General features: G+C 39.1%; 1 protein-coding gene across 2 annotated transcripts in view; it reads left to right on the top strand.

Moving 5' to 3' along the window:
• Window positions 1-9,459: 9,459 nt before the first annotated feature.
• LOC124605387 (phosphoenolpyruvate phosphomutase-like) overlaps window positions 9,460-19,478 on the top strand; it is a 51,294-nt gene continuing 41,275 nt past the window's right edge. Inside the window, exons 1-4 of one of the 2 annotated variants that reach the window (XM_047137030.1) lie at window positions 9,460-9,553; window positions 11,581-11,643; window positions 13,493-13,642; window positions 13,726-13,938. In XM_047137030.1, coding sequence (XP_046992986.1) covers window positions 11,595-11,643; window positions 13,493-13,642; window positions 13,726-13,938 — 412 coding nt within the window. In that variant the 5' untranslated portion in view covers window positions 9,460-9,553; window positions 11,581-11,594. The remainder of the gene's footprint in view (window positions 9,554-11,580; window positions 11,644-13,492; window positions 13,643-13,725; window positions 13,939-19,478) is intronic. The other variant, XM_047137039.1, reaches the window with a different exon arrangement.

Below are 19,478 nucleotides of genomic sequence, written 5' to 3'. Positions count from 1 at the left end.
AAACTGATGTGTTTATCGTGAAAGTTGTAAGAATTTTATACAGAAGTTGTACAGAAGTTTGGAAATTGTTAAAAAGCTGCTAATGGATGGCACTCTAATTGAAATATGTAGTGTCTACAAATAGTGTGTTGCAGCTAAGAGCAATCAGTTTCACAGTTGAAATGTGAAATGAGGCTAGTGTACCAGAGGAAGAGATTGAAATCATGTATTCCATTGATCAACAAGTTTTTCTGGTGCTGGAATACCACAGATTAGAACACAGTCCTCTGAAAACAAGGCATAGTTTTCAAAGGACCTAATGTGAATACCATTTGCAAGCTCCTTGGCAAATTCGAATGGACATGCAACATGGCCATGATCTAGTCAATGTTGGCCCCATGCAAACTGCAGTTACTCCTGCAAATGTCACCATAGTTTCTGGAATTATTCAGCAAAATCCGAGGAAATCTGTCCAAAGAACTGCAGATTAGTCTGAAGTGTTCCAGCACGCAGAAAATATTGAGACTGAGCTCACATGTTTCCAATTTAGGAACAATTTGTTGCCATACAGCTAGCGTTGGAGGATCAACCAGGCACCAAGTGGTTCATGCAAGTTGAGCCAGACCACATTGCACCAAACAGGTGTTTCACTTCCATAAAGAATAATTCAGGAACAGAGCCACTGCACTGCATCAGCACAAGGATGGATTGCTCTCCATATTTGTCCAAAAACCTGACTCTTTACTTACTTACTCCATGGTGCTACAGCCCATGTAGGGCCTTGGCCTCTCTGATGATCAATCTTGACAATCTTCTGCTCATTTCCTTCATCTTCTTACTCCCCTCTTTCTCAGATTATTTTCCACGTCTTCCAGCTATCACTTGCAGGGCCTCCCCTTGCACCTTCTGCCACCTGGGTTCGCTCTGTAGTCCTTCTTGACAGATATAGCCTCTGACATTCACTCTAAATGCCCCAGCCATCTCAGTCTGTTACACTTGATTTCCGCAACTAAGCCACTATTACTGTACAGTGCTTTCTATTCTTTGTTTCTCCATATTCTCCATTGCCCCGACTCCTCAAATCTTCAAAAATCTTTATAATATTTTCCTTTCCCATCTTTCCAAGAAATCCTCTTCTTATACCATTTTTGTCCATGTTTCTGAGCCATACATTACTACTGGCCTTATGACTGAGTGATAGAAAGTCACTTTTGATTTTCTGCTCATGCTGTGCGACTGAAAGATCTTAATCAGGGCTCAGTAAGCTAGTTCCCACCAAAATCCTTGCTTTTATCTCTTCTCTTATACTGTTATCCCCTGTAACCAGCACTCCCAGGTGTTGGAATTTCACACATGTCTCATAATTTCCTCCATTCAGCTTAATATATTTTTTTTAACAACAGTACTTTTCCTGGAAGCAAAGAGATACTGTTTTTTGGTATTATTTACTTCGAGTGACAACTGCTCTGCCTCCTTTTCTAGTCTACAAATCCTTCTCACAATTCTTTCAATCTTCTAGACAGCAAACAAACATCATCGATCATCGCCATATGCTAGATTTTGTTTAAACAGCGTGCCACCTGGGTTATCAGTCTCCACTTTTCATATCACCCTCTCCAACACTATGTTGAAGAGTAATGTGTATAATACATCACCCTGTCATAATCCTTGGCTACCACAAATTCTTTAGAGATTTTTCCTTCTACTTTTACTTGGCATTTTGTGCTGGTTAAGGGTCATTCATACCAGTCTGATTAGTAGCTTGTAGGGAAATTCCATCTCCATTAGGGTTTGATACAGCTTTCTCCTTTTAACACTATCATAGGCCTGTTTGACACCTGCAAAAAGCTGATTTACTTCCACCTTATAATCATAACACTTTTCCATTATTTGCCTTATAGCGAAGATCTGGTCAGTTGTTGATCTGCCCCATTAAAACCCACACTGATTGTCTCCAACTCCAAATACTTCTTCTGTAAGTGGAGCAAGTCTCATACCAATGACTTTGGCTCATACTTTGTACACAATACTGAATAAAGTGAGACTACAGTGATTTTCACAATTTGCTTTATCCTTCTTCTTATGAATCGGACAAAAACTGTCCAAGCAAATACAGAAGAATTCACGAAGAAAAGGAAAAAGATAGACAGAATTTGTAGAAGAAAGAAACAAGAATTAGAGAAGAAATGGATTATGGAGTTAGAAGAATATAATAGCCAAGTAAGGAAATTTTACAAGAGAGTTCAGGAACTGAAGGAAGGTGTTCAGTCTTGTACTGTATTCCATAGAGATAAGGAAGGAAATTTTACAGGAGGAGAGGAACAGATTTTTAGATCAGTGGGCTTAATATTTCAGTGAGCTGCTGAACGTCACTACAGAGAGAGAAATACTGGAAGAAAATGAAACAGAGAGCAACCAACAATGGCCAAATGTTAGTCAGGATGAAATACCTGTACCCATTCCTACACCTTGACTACTAGGGGCTACTTTTTGTGGGGCACATTGAAAGACACACTACCAGAACCATCCCACCATGCAGGATGAGCTTTAATTGGCCATCTACGTGGCATCTGAATCCATTTCTGTTGAATGTGATGGCAAATTTCATTGTTTGTTTGCACAATCTACAGACTACGAATGGCAGACATTTAGAAAATATTGTGACACAATTGCAAAGGCTGCTTGCAGAGGACTCAAGTTTAATTATGCATGCCAATACTGTACAAGCTGCACAGCATACAACAGCATCTGTTATCAGATTTATGAACTATTTTGAAACTTCTATACACCTGCTGCACAACATTCTTATAGCTTTCACTATAATTGTACAATTTGTTGCACTCGTCTGTCAACCTTAGTGTTTGAGATACTTAATTTTGAAATTAAGGACTCCTTCACTGGGCACCATGGGTGACTGATGAAGCTGGCAATAGTTTTCATAAAAAATGCATAGGTGGCATATCGAAATGAACTTTTCATGATTGCACATTTTTCTGACAAGTTAATTACAAACCCAATGTGGCTGCCTGAAAGTAGACCTCTGTGCCACTTCCCACTAACATGAAGGGAACAATTACTGGCTGCTATCTTTCTTGAATTGCACAGAGACTAATAGAAAGTATCTAAAAGGAATGGACTGTTTTAGCTAAAAAAAGTAGTTCTCAGCTAGGCAGTGTAATAGGCACTGCTCTCAGTGCTTCTGACTCTCTTAAGCAGTAATTAAGAAGTGTCAAAGAGAGAGGCTTAAATAATACCAATAGAAGGATTCAGAAATAATTGAAACTAAAACTGTAAATAGGTCCCCAGGTATGCGGGTGGCGACCGCGGGGACCCGAGCTGAGTCTGACATTGCTTCCACTTACTTGTGTCAGACTCCTCCTTTCTCCTTCCCTGTCGGCCTCCCTTGGCCAACTCTTGCTTTTTCAACCCCAACGGTATTAGGATTCGAGGCCCAAGGGCATCTTTCCAATTTTCTTATTCCTACTTATAACCTAACTCCTTAGGGGAGCCCACCCCTTAAGAAAAGCCAGCAGTCCTGTAAGCTGTGAGGGTAACACCGCAGGTTGGACGGGAGGCCAGCACCCTCTCTCCGTAAAAAATTAAACATGCTTTCAAGACTACAAGTACGCCTCGGAACATTACTGACAAAAATAGACAACGTCAATGGCAAAGAAACGGTATACAGTTTGGAACGTGGAATGTAAGGAGCCCGTACAAGACAGGAGCTGCAATCAGTGTGGTCAAGGAAATTCAGAGGTACGAACTAGACCTAGTTGCACTGCAAGAAATCCAGTGGGACAATGCTGGGAGCATTGATGTTGAAAACTGTACAATTCTGTATGGAGCCTGTGAACGAGGTCATCTGGTTTGTGTGTCAGTAAGACGTTGGCCACTAATGTTTCAGAATTCGTTTCAGTCAACCCAAGAATATCTGTTCTAACACTGGACGTAAAGCATATTAAGGCGTCTTTTGTGAACTGTCATGCTCCCACGGAGGAGCGCGAATGTGAAGTGAAAGACGAGTTCTATGCACAGCTAGAGGCAGTGATGGACGCTATACCAAATGGACACCTGAGGATCCTCCTTGGTGATATGAATGCCAAGGTTGGGAAAGAACAAATATTCCAAGACACAACAGGTAGACACAGTCTACACAACCTAAGCAATGACAATGGAGTTAGGTTCATCAGCTTCGCTACATCATTAGAGTTGTTCATCTCCAGCACAAACTTCCAGTGGAAAAACATACATAAAGGAACCTGGGTATCACCAGATGGGAGAACTGTAAATCAAATAGACCATGTTGCCATTGATCTCAGAGCCAAGAGATGGGTGTTAAATGTTAAGACAGTGCGGGGTGCCGAAGATGGGAGTGATCATTTCCTGGTCAGAGGCCATTTAAACATACAGTGTAAAGGAAGAACGGGGCCTAAGTTAAAAAGAGTGGAAAGGTACCATGTGGAGAAACTGAAAGAGAAGGCAACAAAGACCAATACCAGTTGCAACTTAGTAACCGCTTCGAAGCACTCAGTGAAATGGATGCAAATCAGGACCTCGAACTAATGTGGGGAAACATCCAGAGCTCAGTTAGGGATACAGCAAAGGAAACACTCATGGGAAACCCAGTGGGCAAGAATATCTGGTTTGGAAAGGAATGTGCAGATGCCCTGGAAAGGAGAAAGGAAGCCAGGAACAAATGGCTGAAGGGGACAAATCTGGCACAGGCCAAAGCACAATTTGAGGAGGCCCGAAAGACTACACAAGCAATTCTGAGAAGAGCAAAGAGGAAATACATTAGGAATATCATCACTGAAGCAGAAACAGACTTCAGAGGACAAAAGGCTAGGGACATGTTTCTGAGGGTGAATTACCTCTGCAAAGGTTACCAGGCCAAGCAGAAATTTGTCAAAGATTCCCATGATAAGATCCTGACAAACGATAGGGACATAGCTGAGAGATGGAAAGAGTACTTTCGACAGCTGCTAAATCGTGATGAACCCAAACTGCAGTTTGATTTCCAGTACCCAATTACAGCTGATGCAGACTATCCCCCACCTACCCTGGATGAGATAAAAACCAGAATCAGACACCTTAAACAGAATAAGAGTCCAGGTGAAGATGGAATACAGGCTTAAATGATCCTGGCAGGAGGAGAGAAACTTGCAGAAAAAATACACCGACTGATACAGGCAATATGGACCAAAGAAGAACTACCAGGAGAATGGAAAACAGCTCTGATTTGTCCAATACATAAGAAGGGTGACAAACTGAAATGTGACAACTATTGAGGAATCGCCCTGCTTAACGTCTGCTATAAGATCCTGTCCAATTACCTCATACATAGAATTCAGCCAGTGGCAGAATCGGTGATTGGGGAGTAACAGGGAGGTTTCCGGCCAGGACGGTCAACAGTAGATCACATCTTCAGTCTCCGACAGCTCACTGAGAAACTGGGTGAATATGGTAAAGATTTGCATATTTTATTCGTTGATTTTAAGAAGGCCTATGATTGCATACATCACAAGAGCCTCCTCAACTGTTTAAGGGAGTTTGGCATAGCAGAGAAACTCATCAATCTGATAAAGATCTGTCTGAACTAAACACGTGCAAAGGTGAAGATGGGAAATCGCGTAACTGAGGAGTTTGAAATTGTGACTGGACTCAGGCAAGGAGATGGGTTGTCCCCTATCCTGTTCAACTTTGCCCTCAAGAAGATTGTACGCGAGACCTTCCAAGAGAACAAAGGGATTGAAATCGAAGGAAAAAGACTGGCATACTTAGCCTATGCAGATGACATCTGTTTATTCTCTAGGCCGGAAGAGGAGTTGGAGCAAATGACCAAAGCACTAAAGGAGGCTGCTGGCAAATTTGGGCTAAACATAAACGAAGCCAAGACAGAGTACCTTGTTATGACGCGTGGTCATTGTCAGATTGCTTATCATCTACAATCACTGCAGTTTGGGGACCATTCCTACAAAAGAGTGCAAGAATTCAAATACCTAGGGGCACTTTTCACTGAGAACTTGTCATGTGAAGCAGAAATCAATGCCAGAATACAAGCAGGAAACCAATCTTACCACAGCCTAGCACAACTGCTTTGGTACAAATCTCTCTCCAGACAGTTCAAGATTCGACTGTACAAAACCCTGATCCAGCCTGTTGTTCTATATGGCTGTGAGACATGGAGTATCCGGAAACAGGACTTCCATAAGCTCCTTGTTTTTGATAGAAAAGTGCTTCAGAAGATCTTCGGTCCAGTTCTGGATGCAGATACAGGGGAATGGAGAATCAGATACAACCAAGAGCTTGAGGAACTATACCAGCAGCCCAAACGAATGCAGTGGGCCAGCCATCTGGCCCGGATGGAGGATCACAGATGGCCTCGGAAGCTCCTGGATTTCACACCTACAGGGAAGAGACCACCAGGGAGACCCAAGAAGCATTGGAGGAATGGACTCCATGAAGATTTAAACCAAGTGTCAATAGATGTGGACAAATGGCGGATAGCAGCAATGGACAGAATACAGTGGAGGAGGAAACTTGTAGATGCGTGCGGTCCACTGGGCCTGATCACGTAGTAGTAGTAGTAGTAGTAGTAGTAGTAGTAGTAGAACTGTAAATAGCTGCTAGAAGAGGTAAACCAAGTAAAAGTATAAATTAACTTGTGTGCACTCTGTAACCAATGGTGTACTAGTCCTGCCGACATTGTTCCCACACTTTGTTGAGCTACACATATAGTTCAGACCAGCTCCTCAGAAAAAAGAGATTTTGTTTTTAGCACTGTGTTTACATATTGCATAAGTTTCTCATTCCCCTTCTCATTCTTTGTTCGTATTAACATATAAAAAAAGCATATGGGGCTAAAATCAAGGATTCTGTGGGTAGGAAATTACTTTGAAGCCAAGCTTATCAATACCACTATTTCTTTTGCTAACTGAACTTCTGTTACGACAAACATGCCAACGACTCATAATGCTGGACAGAAAAACTCAATTTTTCAACCAAAAATATCTAAGACAGGTTGCACCTGTCTAGGGACTTACTTGCTGAATGCCTGTATCTATACTCATACCTTTCAGAGAATATTCTACATCATGCTGATTCTAAAAACTTTTTGTTTGCAATAGTTCACTTAAACAAGTTAGCAGTTTGAATATAGAACAGAAAACTAAAATTTTATGTACAGTGATAACAAAGTGAGGAATGTTCTAAAAGTGAGTTTCGTCATCATTTTTCACATGGAAACTTTATTGCTAAAAAACAAATACACCATGGCATCATGAACTGCATACTGTGCCCTACTTTTTTTTAACATAGTCATCACTGATATTGAGGCATTTCATGTAGCGTGAAATCAGTTTGATGAAAGCAGTCTGATAAAAACTCGGTGCCTTGTGATGCAAGGAATTATTTCACAGTCTGCTACAACTCAGCATTTTTTTGGAAGTGGCACTCGGAAAGTGCAGCTTTTGATGTAGGGATAAAGTGAAAGTCCTTCTCTAAACATGCAAAATCAGCAACCAACCATTTTATGAGACATAACCTCTTCACCATACACAGTCTGCAGGCATTCACAGATGACAGACACACTAGTCCCATATGCCCATTCATACCAGACAACATCAGGCGCTTGCACTGGTGACCATGCACTCTGTGCATGCATCATTCCTCCTCTACTAACACTTGTTCTGTCACTGAACTAGAACCAGATGTGGATTCTTATGGTATTTGTTTGTGTCACCTGATGAACCACCTTCTCTTTCAAAAACAATGACTAAACTTACTTTCAGAATATCCCTTGTGTACAAAATATTTTTAGTAGTAGTCCTCCCATGACTTGATGAAATTTATGAAAAAATCACATAGCACCGTCAACTTCTTCAAAAATCTTTATGTTACCAGTTTCAGTTGTTGCTAATCATATTAGGTACTAGAAATTTTTAGTTATAGTAGCTTTGTTGATACATATACATTCCATTTCACTTTACGTAATGTCAGAAAACATGACCTGAACAACAGAACTTAGTACACAGAATTTCTGAGGAATATTTAAATTCTATATATTGAGTTTTGGTGATCAGTTCCTGGTTTTGACATTATCTAGAGTGAGAAGGAATGTCATGCATGTATCTACACGGGTACTGGAACTGAAAATTTATAGTACCTTAAATGATTAGCAACAGTCAAAACTGAAAGCAATCAAAGATCTGCATAGCAGTTGATGGTGGTACAAACATGACCTGTGATTTAAAAAACAAATAAATAAATTTGCACATGATTGTTCTTGTAGTGAATTGCATCTTAGTGTTTATTCACCTAGACTTAAAATATGTAAGATAAAGAGCATGGTATAGGACTTGCATCATAATTATTTGAATAGAATAACAAGAATGGGAAAAACAACATGAATTTAGAGAAAAGAAGATTTTAGGTCAAGCCTGTCAAGGTAAGTTCAAATTAGGGCATGATCAAACATATGAAAGTATAAAATATCGAAAAAAAAAGTACACAAAAAGTTATCTAATGCCTTCTTTTTTAGATGAGACTTCAAAGAAATTGTGTACAACTTGTCAATGACCTCGCTGTTAATCAAGACACTTAGTTTACCTTTCAATCTGGCATTCAGTCTGATCCCTGTTTTCAGAAATGTTTTTCTCCAAGTACCCAACATGGAGAAACACAGTTGGTTACTATCTGAAAAAAAAAAAAACTTATTCTTCAACTTTTATTCTACAGCTTACCAACTGTACTTTCAACTTTATGATGCTGTCTTAAAATCCCTGCACATAGTTTGGGGGTTTCACTGGTGACACAATTGTTATGTGGGCTTCAATGTCCTCCTCCATCTTAAATGCTGTGAAACAAACCTCTTCTACAAGAGCTCTATGCTTTCCATATTTTGGAAGGTAGTAGTATTGACGGACAATAAAAAATTGTCTAGTTAACATGGGCTCCAAAATGCATACCTTAAGAGTTATAAGCACTGGTGTAGTAGAAGAGGTGCGTTTCATAGTAACAAAGATGAACAAGTGCTTATAGCTCTTAAGGTGTGTATTTTAGAGTCCATGTTTATTTGATTTTTTTGCTCTGAATTTTTGTTCCTGTCATATTTCTGAATACTGACCACTCCTCCTCAGATACCCCGTATAAGAGAGCCCACAAGGAGAAAAGTTATAGTACCGGTACCTTGATTAGACATTGAACAAGTGCCTTTTCATGGAGAGAGAAACAGTTTGGTTTCATTTATGGCTACAATAAGCAGCACTCAACAGTAAATTACCATAACTGTTTTTTTGTGGTAGTGATCTATAACAGTTTTGAATTTTCATCTATGAATCCAGGTTTTAGATAAGCACTGTGTATTTTTCACAGTATTACTTCTGGAAGAACAGCTAATTTTCATTTTAAACAGAAGTTATTATAAGCAACAGCTTTACATTCAGTCAGCCTCATCTGATTAGATAAAGGTGACCTCAGGTCAAGCATGCCTCTGAGGGTAGTGACACACACGATAGAAACAAACTTGTCTGGGCAGTGAGATCCATTAGACCTAACAGTTAACTGCTGGTAAGAGGTAAGTTCAATTTTTCTATAAGTGGCTACCAAAATATAACATACTGCTGCAAAATGTACCACCTCAAGAGTACACTGATTATTATTATTATTATGTCCTACAGCTGAAAGTAATAAAGCCTTAATATTCTCTATTGAAGTTATCTGATAGAAATACTGCATAATTCATTATTAAGAAATGATGCACATGTGTTCTCAAAATATAGTAGGCATTAATTTTTCTTGAAAGTGTAAGGGAATATCTAATGTTTTTTCTTTGTATTACAGAAGTGCACTCATCACATTATCCTCCTCCAATGCCCTCAGATCACTAATGCCATATTATAATTTAACTATAAACTACATGACAAAAAGTCTTGTAAAAATATGCAGTAACAGATATTTAACCAAAGAGCTTGCAGCATTTGGAACATATTTTGAGTATTATTTGGTCTTCAGTTTTTACTTGCAGTCTATGGCAGTTGTCAGAACAGTCTTATATACCTATAATTAAAGTCAATTTATTTTCAACTACAACTTTATATCAATTCCTTCTTAGTCCATCATAAGCACTAGGAGCTGTGGATATTCAGCTGGTGATTAGAAAATGTGTGTTACATCACAAAAGTGTCTTTTGCACCAATGTTATCTTAAGGCACTTTTGGTTATTTTATCTTAATCTCAGCTATATTTGTGTACTGTTGTTTGCTTTATTTTTCTTACCAATTCTGAAAACAGGATACTACACTCCATAAAAATTTATTCAATACTTCACTTAGGAACATAAACCAAATACTAGTGAGTACCGTGTGGCATATCCATAACAGGATATTTTCTTAAATTAAAGATTTTGGTCTCGCATACGCCTCTTTCCTAACAGTATGGCTCAAACTACATTTTCTGAAGTTAAAATATGAGTCTAACGGCTATGCCAGATTACCTAACTTCTAAGCATATTACTTTGTAGTTTCCTAACTTTTCATGGCTTCTTGTTATTTTGGTAGTTTTTTTTTCCTGTTCAAGACAGTAACCACTACTGTCAATGGCTTACTGTCTCATTTAGCAAATTGTCCATGTCATGATTAAAATATTCTTCACTAACATCAAACTGATATTTGGGAGATGCTGTATTTAAAGCTCAATTTGACAATACCAATGCCAATCTGAGAGACATCTCAAAAAGATTATTAAGGTGAACATGATGCTGACCTGCTAGTTACACACACTATTCTATTACATATTCTCTGTTGGATACCACAATGAGTGGAGAACAAGGGAGAGAAAAAAAACTGCAAAACTGTGTGTGAAATCTTATGGGACTTAACAACTAAGGTCATCAGCCCCTAAGCTTACACACTACTTAACCTAAATTATCCTAAGGACATACACACATATCCATGCCCGAGGGAGGACTCGAACCTCCGCCGGGACCAGCCACGCAGTCCATGACTGAAGCGCCTTAGACCGCTCGGCTAATCCCACGCGGCAACTGCAAAATACAAAAGAATAATATGATCAACAAATAAGAATATTTATGTGGTCAATTCTGTACTTCACAACAATAATCTGTTGACAAATGGATATAAACATTGTTCCACCTAGGCTGTAAGTTACTACACAGTAGAAGGAAAATAACAGCTATATCCTCCACAAACAACTAACCTCAAGATGATACAAACATTTGAAAAAATGATGCCTATCCTCTGTTGCCTCTTTCTTTCCTACCAGCCACCCTCCTTGCCACCATTTCAATTTCATTATCACTTTTTCCTATGCACACACACTACTGTTCACTAAGCATACCTATCTCATGGAATGCAGTTGAGCATAAGCCAGATAAAAAGAGGACAGTGCAGGGAATGGGAGGGTATGGGAAAGGATGGCAAAAAGATGGTTTCTAAAATGTTTTTCAACATGATCCGGGCATATATCTTATTATTGCATAATAGGCTCCTTCATCCATCAGTATGCTCATGTTTCATATGTCTATATGTCATTAGATTATCTTTAAGTAAAAGCATTAACACTTCCATTTTTCTTGTTTTACAGCTTGTACTCTCATAATGACTTCACGAGCTATGCAGTTCACAACTTTACATTTTAAAAGTTTGGGTGAGTTCCAATGAATAAAATTTTCCAACTGTTATGCTTTAATTGAGAGGATGTTTCAGCTTCAGTTAAGGATCTTATGAACTAAACAAATTTATACTACCACTTATCTAAATTTAATTTTACACAGATAACAGCTGGAATTGTCGCAGACTCTAAGATAACTGTTACAATACAGCTGAAATTGTCACTGGGGTGACAACCTCTTTGGAGGCTGGATGCAATACTTTATCACAGATCGCAAACATCTACAGACACAGATATAACATTCTATTATGTGTGCCATTATCATTTACACATACAGTAATGACTAAATGAACAACATATCCCTTGAGCAGGGAAACATCTAGTGACTGGAAAACTTTGCAGGTCATATATATGTGTGTGTGTGTGTGTGTTTTTTTTTTTGTTTTTTTTGTTTTTTTTTTTTTTTTTTTGAGCAGATGTATAAAAGCACCATAACATCACAACTTCCTTAATGCTAAAACAAATTCATTTAGTCAAATTCAAAATCCCTTTCTTTCACTTGTAAAACATTATTTTGCTACAATTCTTGTTCAACATTGTGCATTTGGAACACACTTGTGCCAAATATAAACACTGTGAAACCATCCATGGTGTCACAGTTTACCTCACTGTGCAACTGCCTGCCAGCCCCAAATAGGAACATTTCAAATGCCATCACTTGCAGAAGTTCACTAAAATCAGGTGGTATTCATTCACATATCGCTGTAGTCTGTTTTACTCAATACACACTCTGCACATATCCTGTTTCTTTACCAGTTGGCATCTTTCGCATCACTGTTAATTCCACCACACACTATATTAACATCCCAAATCCCATGGCCTTGACACTATTGAACACTACGTTTCGCAACACCCAACTGACTCCCAACCTATAAACTCCTTCCTGTTTGTGATAACCAACTGTATCCTCATCCACAATTACTTGTCCTTTGAAGACATCATATGAAAACTGATCCATGCTATAGTGATGGGCACCTGCATGGCACCATCCTATGCCAACCTACTCATGGGCCATACAGAGGGATCACCCTTAAGCACCCACAAACCTAAACTCCTTACCTGGTTGATTCATTCATAACATCTTTGCATTTAGGCCAAGAGTGAATAATTATCTACATTCCACGATTGAAGTAATAGTGTTCATTTTAGTATGTGAGACCTCTATTTTTATGGTACAGAGATAATTGTTGTTCCATAATAAATATGAATGTGGGGTGTATTACACTAGCAGCAGGAGATAAAAAGGAGCTATTTAAAATAACTGTGGAAGTGACAGCTTTCCGAAGTAGACGCAGCTCTACTAATATAACTATATTTATGTAGTCAAAGAAAGTCTGAATAGTTTATACCAGTTTAATGGTAGTTAATAAATAATGCACTTTCTAAAAGCTACTCCTCATGCTAAAGCAAAACATAACACATTCCACATATATGAAGGTTCTCTTTCTTGTTGGGATGTACAGAATATGAACCGATGATATTAGTGTCTAAGGTACAAGATAAATATTTTTAAAAAAAGTGTGGTTTGAATCCTTGCCTGGCCATCATCAAGTAATCTTTACAAAGTTTTTACCTGCATCAGTTCTGTCAAGTATACTATGTTTCCTTAAATATACCTATAACTTACTACCTCTTCCATTTTTGTCCATCAACTTAGATCCACCTCTGCAATAACTTCAGTGTATGTCCCTTTGAATTATATCACTCTTCGTTGTCTTGAAATCTAACAAAATAAAAAGTATTTTTCTTTAATTTATGAAAAGGGAGAAGTATGGATTCCTGGCAACTCATTTGTGTTTTAATTTGTCTTTATATTTTTGTGTAGCTAACATGCAGAAAATTATCATCAGAGAAGCAAGTGCAGCCACCACTTCTAGGAAATCAACACAGTTAAAGAGTCTCCTGCAGTCTTCAGAGTTATCATTTCTTATGGAAGCTCATTCAGGTCTAAGCGCACGCATTGTGGAAGAAACAGGTAACAAAAAGTTATATAAAATTTTAAATAGTGAAAACTTTGTTTTCATTCTGATACTCTGTTATCATACCCTATTTCTCAAGGCTTTTCAGGAATATGGGGAAGTGGACTTTCAATTTCTGCACAGCTTGGTGTAAGGGACAGCAATGAAGCTTCTTGGACACAGATTCTAGATGTTGTAGAGTTCATGGCTGATGCTACTAGTATTCCTATTCTTCTTGATGCAGATACAGGATATGGAAATTTCAATAATGCAAGGCGATTGGTCCGTAAACTTGAAGAAAGGGGAGTTGCAGGTATTTTTACATTTGTTTTAGGAGTAAAATATATCACTGGGTTAAAATTTAGAGTGACTGATCCTACACAGTCACAAACTGGTAGCCTTAATACATTTTTTCTGTCCATAGTGCTACTTTATCTGAGTATGCAGGAATGATGTGAACAGTTCCCAAGAAAACACAAAGTACGTGTGACTCACAGTGTGTGCATTAGCATGGGAAGAACTGAGTGGCTTAAACAGTTATTTTGTATTTGACTCATGGTGCAGTAGTGCACAACTGAATAATAGAATTTCTTGTCCAGGAATTGTGTACATGAAGCACACTTGTGTATAAGTGGTCATTACTCTGAATTTGAGAAGCAGCACTTTTAAAAGCACAGTTAAAAGTGCTGCTTATCATTAAGTGGTGAAGTTGTGAAACCAGTGAATTTAATTCCATGCAGCACAGTATTTATCTATTTCAAATACAACTGAAAAACAGATAGTTTGTCTTTTCTTTATCTTCTATTGCAGTGCTTCATTCCAAAAACCATACTGCCATGAATTTCAAACACTGACTTAACTTGTGGTTGAAAATAATAATTTCAAATATTTTTAAAATGCTGGCAAAATGAATACTGTTTCCTTCCACTTGTCATAAAACCTTAATCCAAATTTCCTCTTAAATAAATAACGAAAATTAAATTGGATTACTATTAATCCAATTAGGTTACTATTACAAAAATACACTGGTGTACAAGACTTAAGGACACAAGTCACTTTCACATGACATGTTAGTGCCAAGAAACAAAGCTCAATGAAAATGTGAACATACACAGAAAGATGTGCTACAGTGTAATACAGAAGATAACTGAAAGAAATACACAATAAGATGATGAACAGAAATGATACTTTTATTCAAAGATAATAATTACATTGAAGTCACTGCAATTTATTGTGGTCCCTTCGAAATTACATGGAAAAAAAAATGAAACAGGGTCCTTAATAGAGGTATTATCACTGTGGGCAACAATGCATAATCTGTGATGTGTCCAATGCTTGTCACAAGGTTGGTAAGGACTTCTAATGGTAGTTCATTCCATTCCTCCTACAGCATAGTTTACAACTGCTGGATGGTACATGTGGACATGCTGCAATACACTGCATGATGGGATATAAGTTGGGGGAGAGGGGATGGGCTGGCCAGTCCATTTGCCGAACATCCTCTCATTCCAGGTGCTGCTCCACCTGCACTGTTCACTGCAGTCACGCACTGTCATCCAAAAAAATTATGTCAGGACTGAATGCACCCCTGAAAAGATGCTCTTTGGGAAGAAGTCAGTGTCATAATAATGTTGGCCAGTGTATGCACCGTGTTCAAAGATTTGGAGGTCAGTGCACCTATCTAACATTATGTATCCTAACACCATAACACATGGACGCCAAAACAGTCATCTTTGACGATGTTTCTGGGTGCATGATACATTTTCTCACGTCTCACAATATCACAGTACATCCTGAATCATTACTCACACTGAATCTGCTCTCATCCAAGAGGAGCACCATTTCAAATGGTGCTGCCGATGTGCTGGTGTCAACATACTGGCCCCCTGGCAGAGGGACCACTCCCATGCAGTCACCATGCAGAGTGTGAGATTTTGTGTCTTCCAGTCCTGTTAAATGTGGTTGCAACTGCACCGACTATTCGTTATAGGTCCCTTCTTGCCTGTTGCACAATGTGGTGGTCAATTGCTGCTGTAGATGACCATGGTCAACAACTGCCTCTTCTTTGGACAGCACTGCCTGCAGTTTGGAACACTACCCACACATGGGAGACAATGCTGTGAGCAATACCAAACTCCTGGACTATGATTTTTACACTTTGTCCACCTTCCAGTTTCCATAATTCTTCCCTGTGTGAAGTCAACCAAATGATGTATCTGCATCATCTCTGCACTGCAACCGCTTGCTAATTGCCACTCACTGTCTCTTCCTGTTCCTTCAACTGCCTCCTGTTGCGGGGCCAGCCCCATCTGTGGCATACAATTACCCTGATCTCACACTATGTAACATTCAACTTGTGCATGACTGGGAGATCTATAGCAACATGCTCCCACTCTTCCATTCATTGCCACCAAGAAGTTAACACATTACATTACTTTATCTATCTTGTCCTTACCTTTTGCATAACAGTGTTCATAAAAGCTATGAAAGTTCTGCAAAGGATTACTGTTGCATTATATACTTTAAATTTATACATTAAAGTCACTGACTAACACAGTATTCCTAGGCAATAGATTTGATTACAAAAGCAATGGGTAAATTCATTCCTTAATTTCTATAACCACAGAAATTTAATTTGTAGCATAAATGTTACAATAACCTGGTTTGATCGGTCATGGACAATCCCTCCTCCATTATTGTGGATAGCTTTTCTCCAGTGGAAAAAAGCTATCAGAGCACAAAAAATGCAAATATGTTCCTGTTTATTTAAAAGACAATGACTGAAAAGTAGGGTACCAGCTGCCTCTTTCTACCTTCCTCAGCACCTATAAAAAATTTGCCAAAAATTTTCACATGTGAACATACTTGCATTTTTTTTAACATGCAACTCACCTAAAACTCCCACAAGTGCCCCTAACTGTAACTCACTCACTCCCCCAAGTCCATTGCTCATACCAATCTACTCCCAGTTGTCTTTTCTCACTCTTTCATTCAAGCCCAACTCATTGTTATTCTCTCTTTGTGTGACCCTGACATTGTCTCCTGTGTCACAACTACAGTCCCCTTCATTCTGTCCTAGTCTCTTCTCATTGTCACCATTTCCCTGTTGCTCTCTCTTTCTGCTAATATCTCATTCCTTCCTTCCTTCCTTCCTACTGCTGCTATCTCTTCTCATTGTCACTATCTCACATGTCCTCATTGTCGTTTATTCTGGCTCTAATCCACTTTCACTTCCTCTTTATTCCCCCCCCCCCCCCTCCCCAACTATGTTCCACAGCAACTGTGTCCCTCTTTCTTTCTCACACTACTACTGTCTTCTTCACTCCTTCTACAACACAACTACTGTCTACTATCTTCCAGTATTTATTATTTTTCTGTCTCTTTGTCACTGCCACTGTCTCCCTCTCTCTTAGCATAAAAAACTGCAAACATGTTAGTATGCCACAATTTTTGGGAAAATGTTGAAGGTGCTGAGGAATGTAGAATGAGACTACTGGTACTCCACTTTTCAGTCAGAATCTTTTAAATAAACTGGAACATATTTGCATTTTCTGTGCTCTGTTCTGACAGGAGCAATTTTCCACTGGTTGCCTTCTTTTCCCTGCTGCAGCAGGGCATGTAACTCTCATGGAAGAAAGTATTTTGGTCAGCAAAATTGAGATAGTTTACTTATGTGAAAATGAAATAAAGCGGAACTAATTTTACATCTCAGACTGAATTATTTTGGCAAAAAATTTGGTATATGCTTCATTACTGCAACATGGGATTCCCAGATGATAAAAGATCATAGATTTTATTTGTGTATTTTACATGTGCCAGTAAGGTAATTCTGAATCTCTGTATCTCGTAAAGGAATAATGATACGAGGAAAATTTTCAAGGTTGTTCAAGAACAATACATTGTAAAAATTACTGCCATTTGCTGTGCATAGCTGTCTTGGATCCTTGGGAAGGGGCGGGGGGGAGGTGGTTTGGTCTGCTGGTAATGGCGAAAATACAGTAAAAAAAAAAAACTTTTTTTTTTTGGGGGGGGGGGGGGGTTCTGAAGAACAGCCTATAAACTATTGGTGCCTCCATAAGTCCCGTCAAGCCCACTGCAGACCACATCAAATGCAAAAAGAACCAGCCAATTTGCTCCATTTGACTATGCAGGAGGAAGCGTATAATATTCATACTTTCAGACTGTAGTGAAGGGTATTTACACTAAGACGATCCTTTTGTTGGATATACAAATGGTTCCTATCCCAAGTGCTATCCAAAACATTTGACCCTATCTTTTTATCACCAATACAATACGAGGAACGAACACCCGAAAATCCCATTTTTATGCATGGAGTTTCGGAACATATTAGGTATACATGCCTACACATGCATACTGATTAAGGGGCAAAAGTGTTGTCTATTACTTCCCTTCAGGAGGTCAAATACTTAGCAGAGGTCATGCAAGGTAAACTTGGTCCATGTGCGGAAATGTAGTCTCATTCTTAGTGCTGGGCAAGTTCAGCCCTTTAGGAAGTAACCGCTTCAGTTGCCTGTTGGCTACTGAGCCAAGTGCTTTGTCCTCTATGGTCAATTTGTTCTCTGCCCACATAGGCTACATTGCAAAAATAGCGATGTGCACATGGCCAGCTGCAGTGCAACCTTTCTCCAATTATTCTTAAGAAATCATTTGGTAAAAAAATTGATTCTTGTGCATCTCATAGCCTCATTCGTCAGTTTCATGATCAACTGCCTCTCATTTCATTATTGGTCACAGTTATTTTGATATTAGGGGAAAGGTCTGCACAAAATACGAATTCTTTGCAATGAAAAATAGATGATGATGATTTGAGGTGAGGAGCACTCGACATCGTGGTCATCAGCACCCTGATGAAAAGTCAGCATGCTAATCTCATGGATGGGGACAAACGCTGTCCCCACAGGTGGAAGAGTTTATAATGTATTCAAGTCTGCCTCCCTTCCCCTCCAATCTAGGGATGAGGCTTGACAGTTCACAAAATTTCATCACCGTTGTAACACTGGAATCAGTATGTGCGAGGATAGTGGGCAGATCTCCATCGTGTCTGAGGGGTGCCCTAATATCAGTATTCAGAACACACGTTGCCAAAATATGCTGAACTGAAAGTGGCACATCACAAACTTCACATAATGGTGGGTCTTCCTGCCAGAGGAGAAAGCCATGTGTTAATGGGCTATGTCTGATGTACAGTCTGGTAAGCAGAACCTCCTTTCAGCAGTGAGGCTGACATGAAGTCTGTCATGCCTTTGTAGTCAATTTGAGTGACCGCAGTTTGTTTTCTGTCACCTGCAACCATTCAGTCTCCCAATGACGCATGATGCATCTGTCAGAAAAAGATATGATGGTGTGCAGTCGGATGTATCATTAATGGAAAGCACCATCCCAACATGCCTCCTTGGCGGCTTTGTTGTCCATTTCGTTTCACTATATCCCAATGTGGCCAGGTGCCCAGCAATAGATCACCTCCTTGCCATGGTGTTGGAGCTGCTGTAAGGAGTCATGGGTGATCTGAATCAGCTGGTCTAATGGATACATTTGGTGAATTGCTTGCAGTGCACTAAGCGAGTCAGAACAGACAAGAAACCTTGTAAAGTGATGTCTGTGAACACTCTCCAGTGCCATTACAATGCCATATAATTTCACATCATAATTTGTAAATTGTTCTGGAAGATGCACTTTTAAAACTCTACCAGGGAAAACAGCAGAACAACCAAGGGCAGTCTCTTGCTGGGATCCATCTGTATAAACAATGATAAAATTATGGTGCATACTTAAAACGGACAAGAAAAATGTTGTAAATACATAATCTGGAACATAAGTTTAAGATCACTTTGG

The sequence above is a fragment of the Schistocerca americana genome, chromosome 1 (genome assembly GCF_021461395.2).
Source record: "Schistocerca americana isolate TAMUIC-IGC-003095 chromosome 1, iqSchAmer2.1, whole genome shotgun sequence".
Classification (NCBI taxonomy): domain Eukaryota; kingdom Metazoa; phylum Arthropoda; class Insecta; order Orthoptera; family Acrididae; genus Schistocerca; species Schistocerca americana.
Note: the sequence above shows the minus strand (reverse complement) of the source record. Positions and strands in the feature narration are given on the sequence as shown.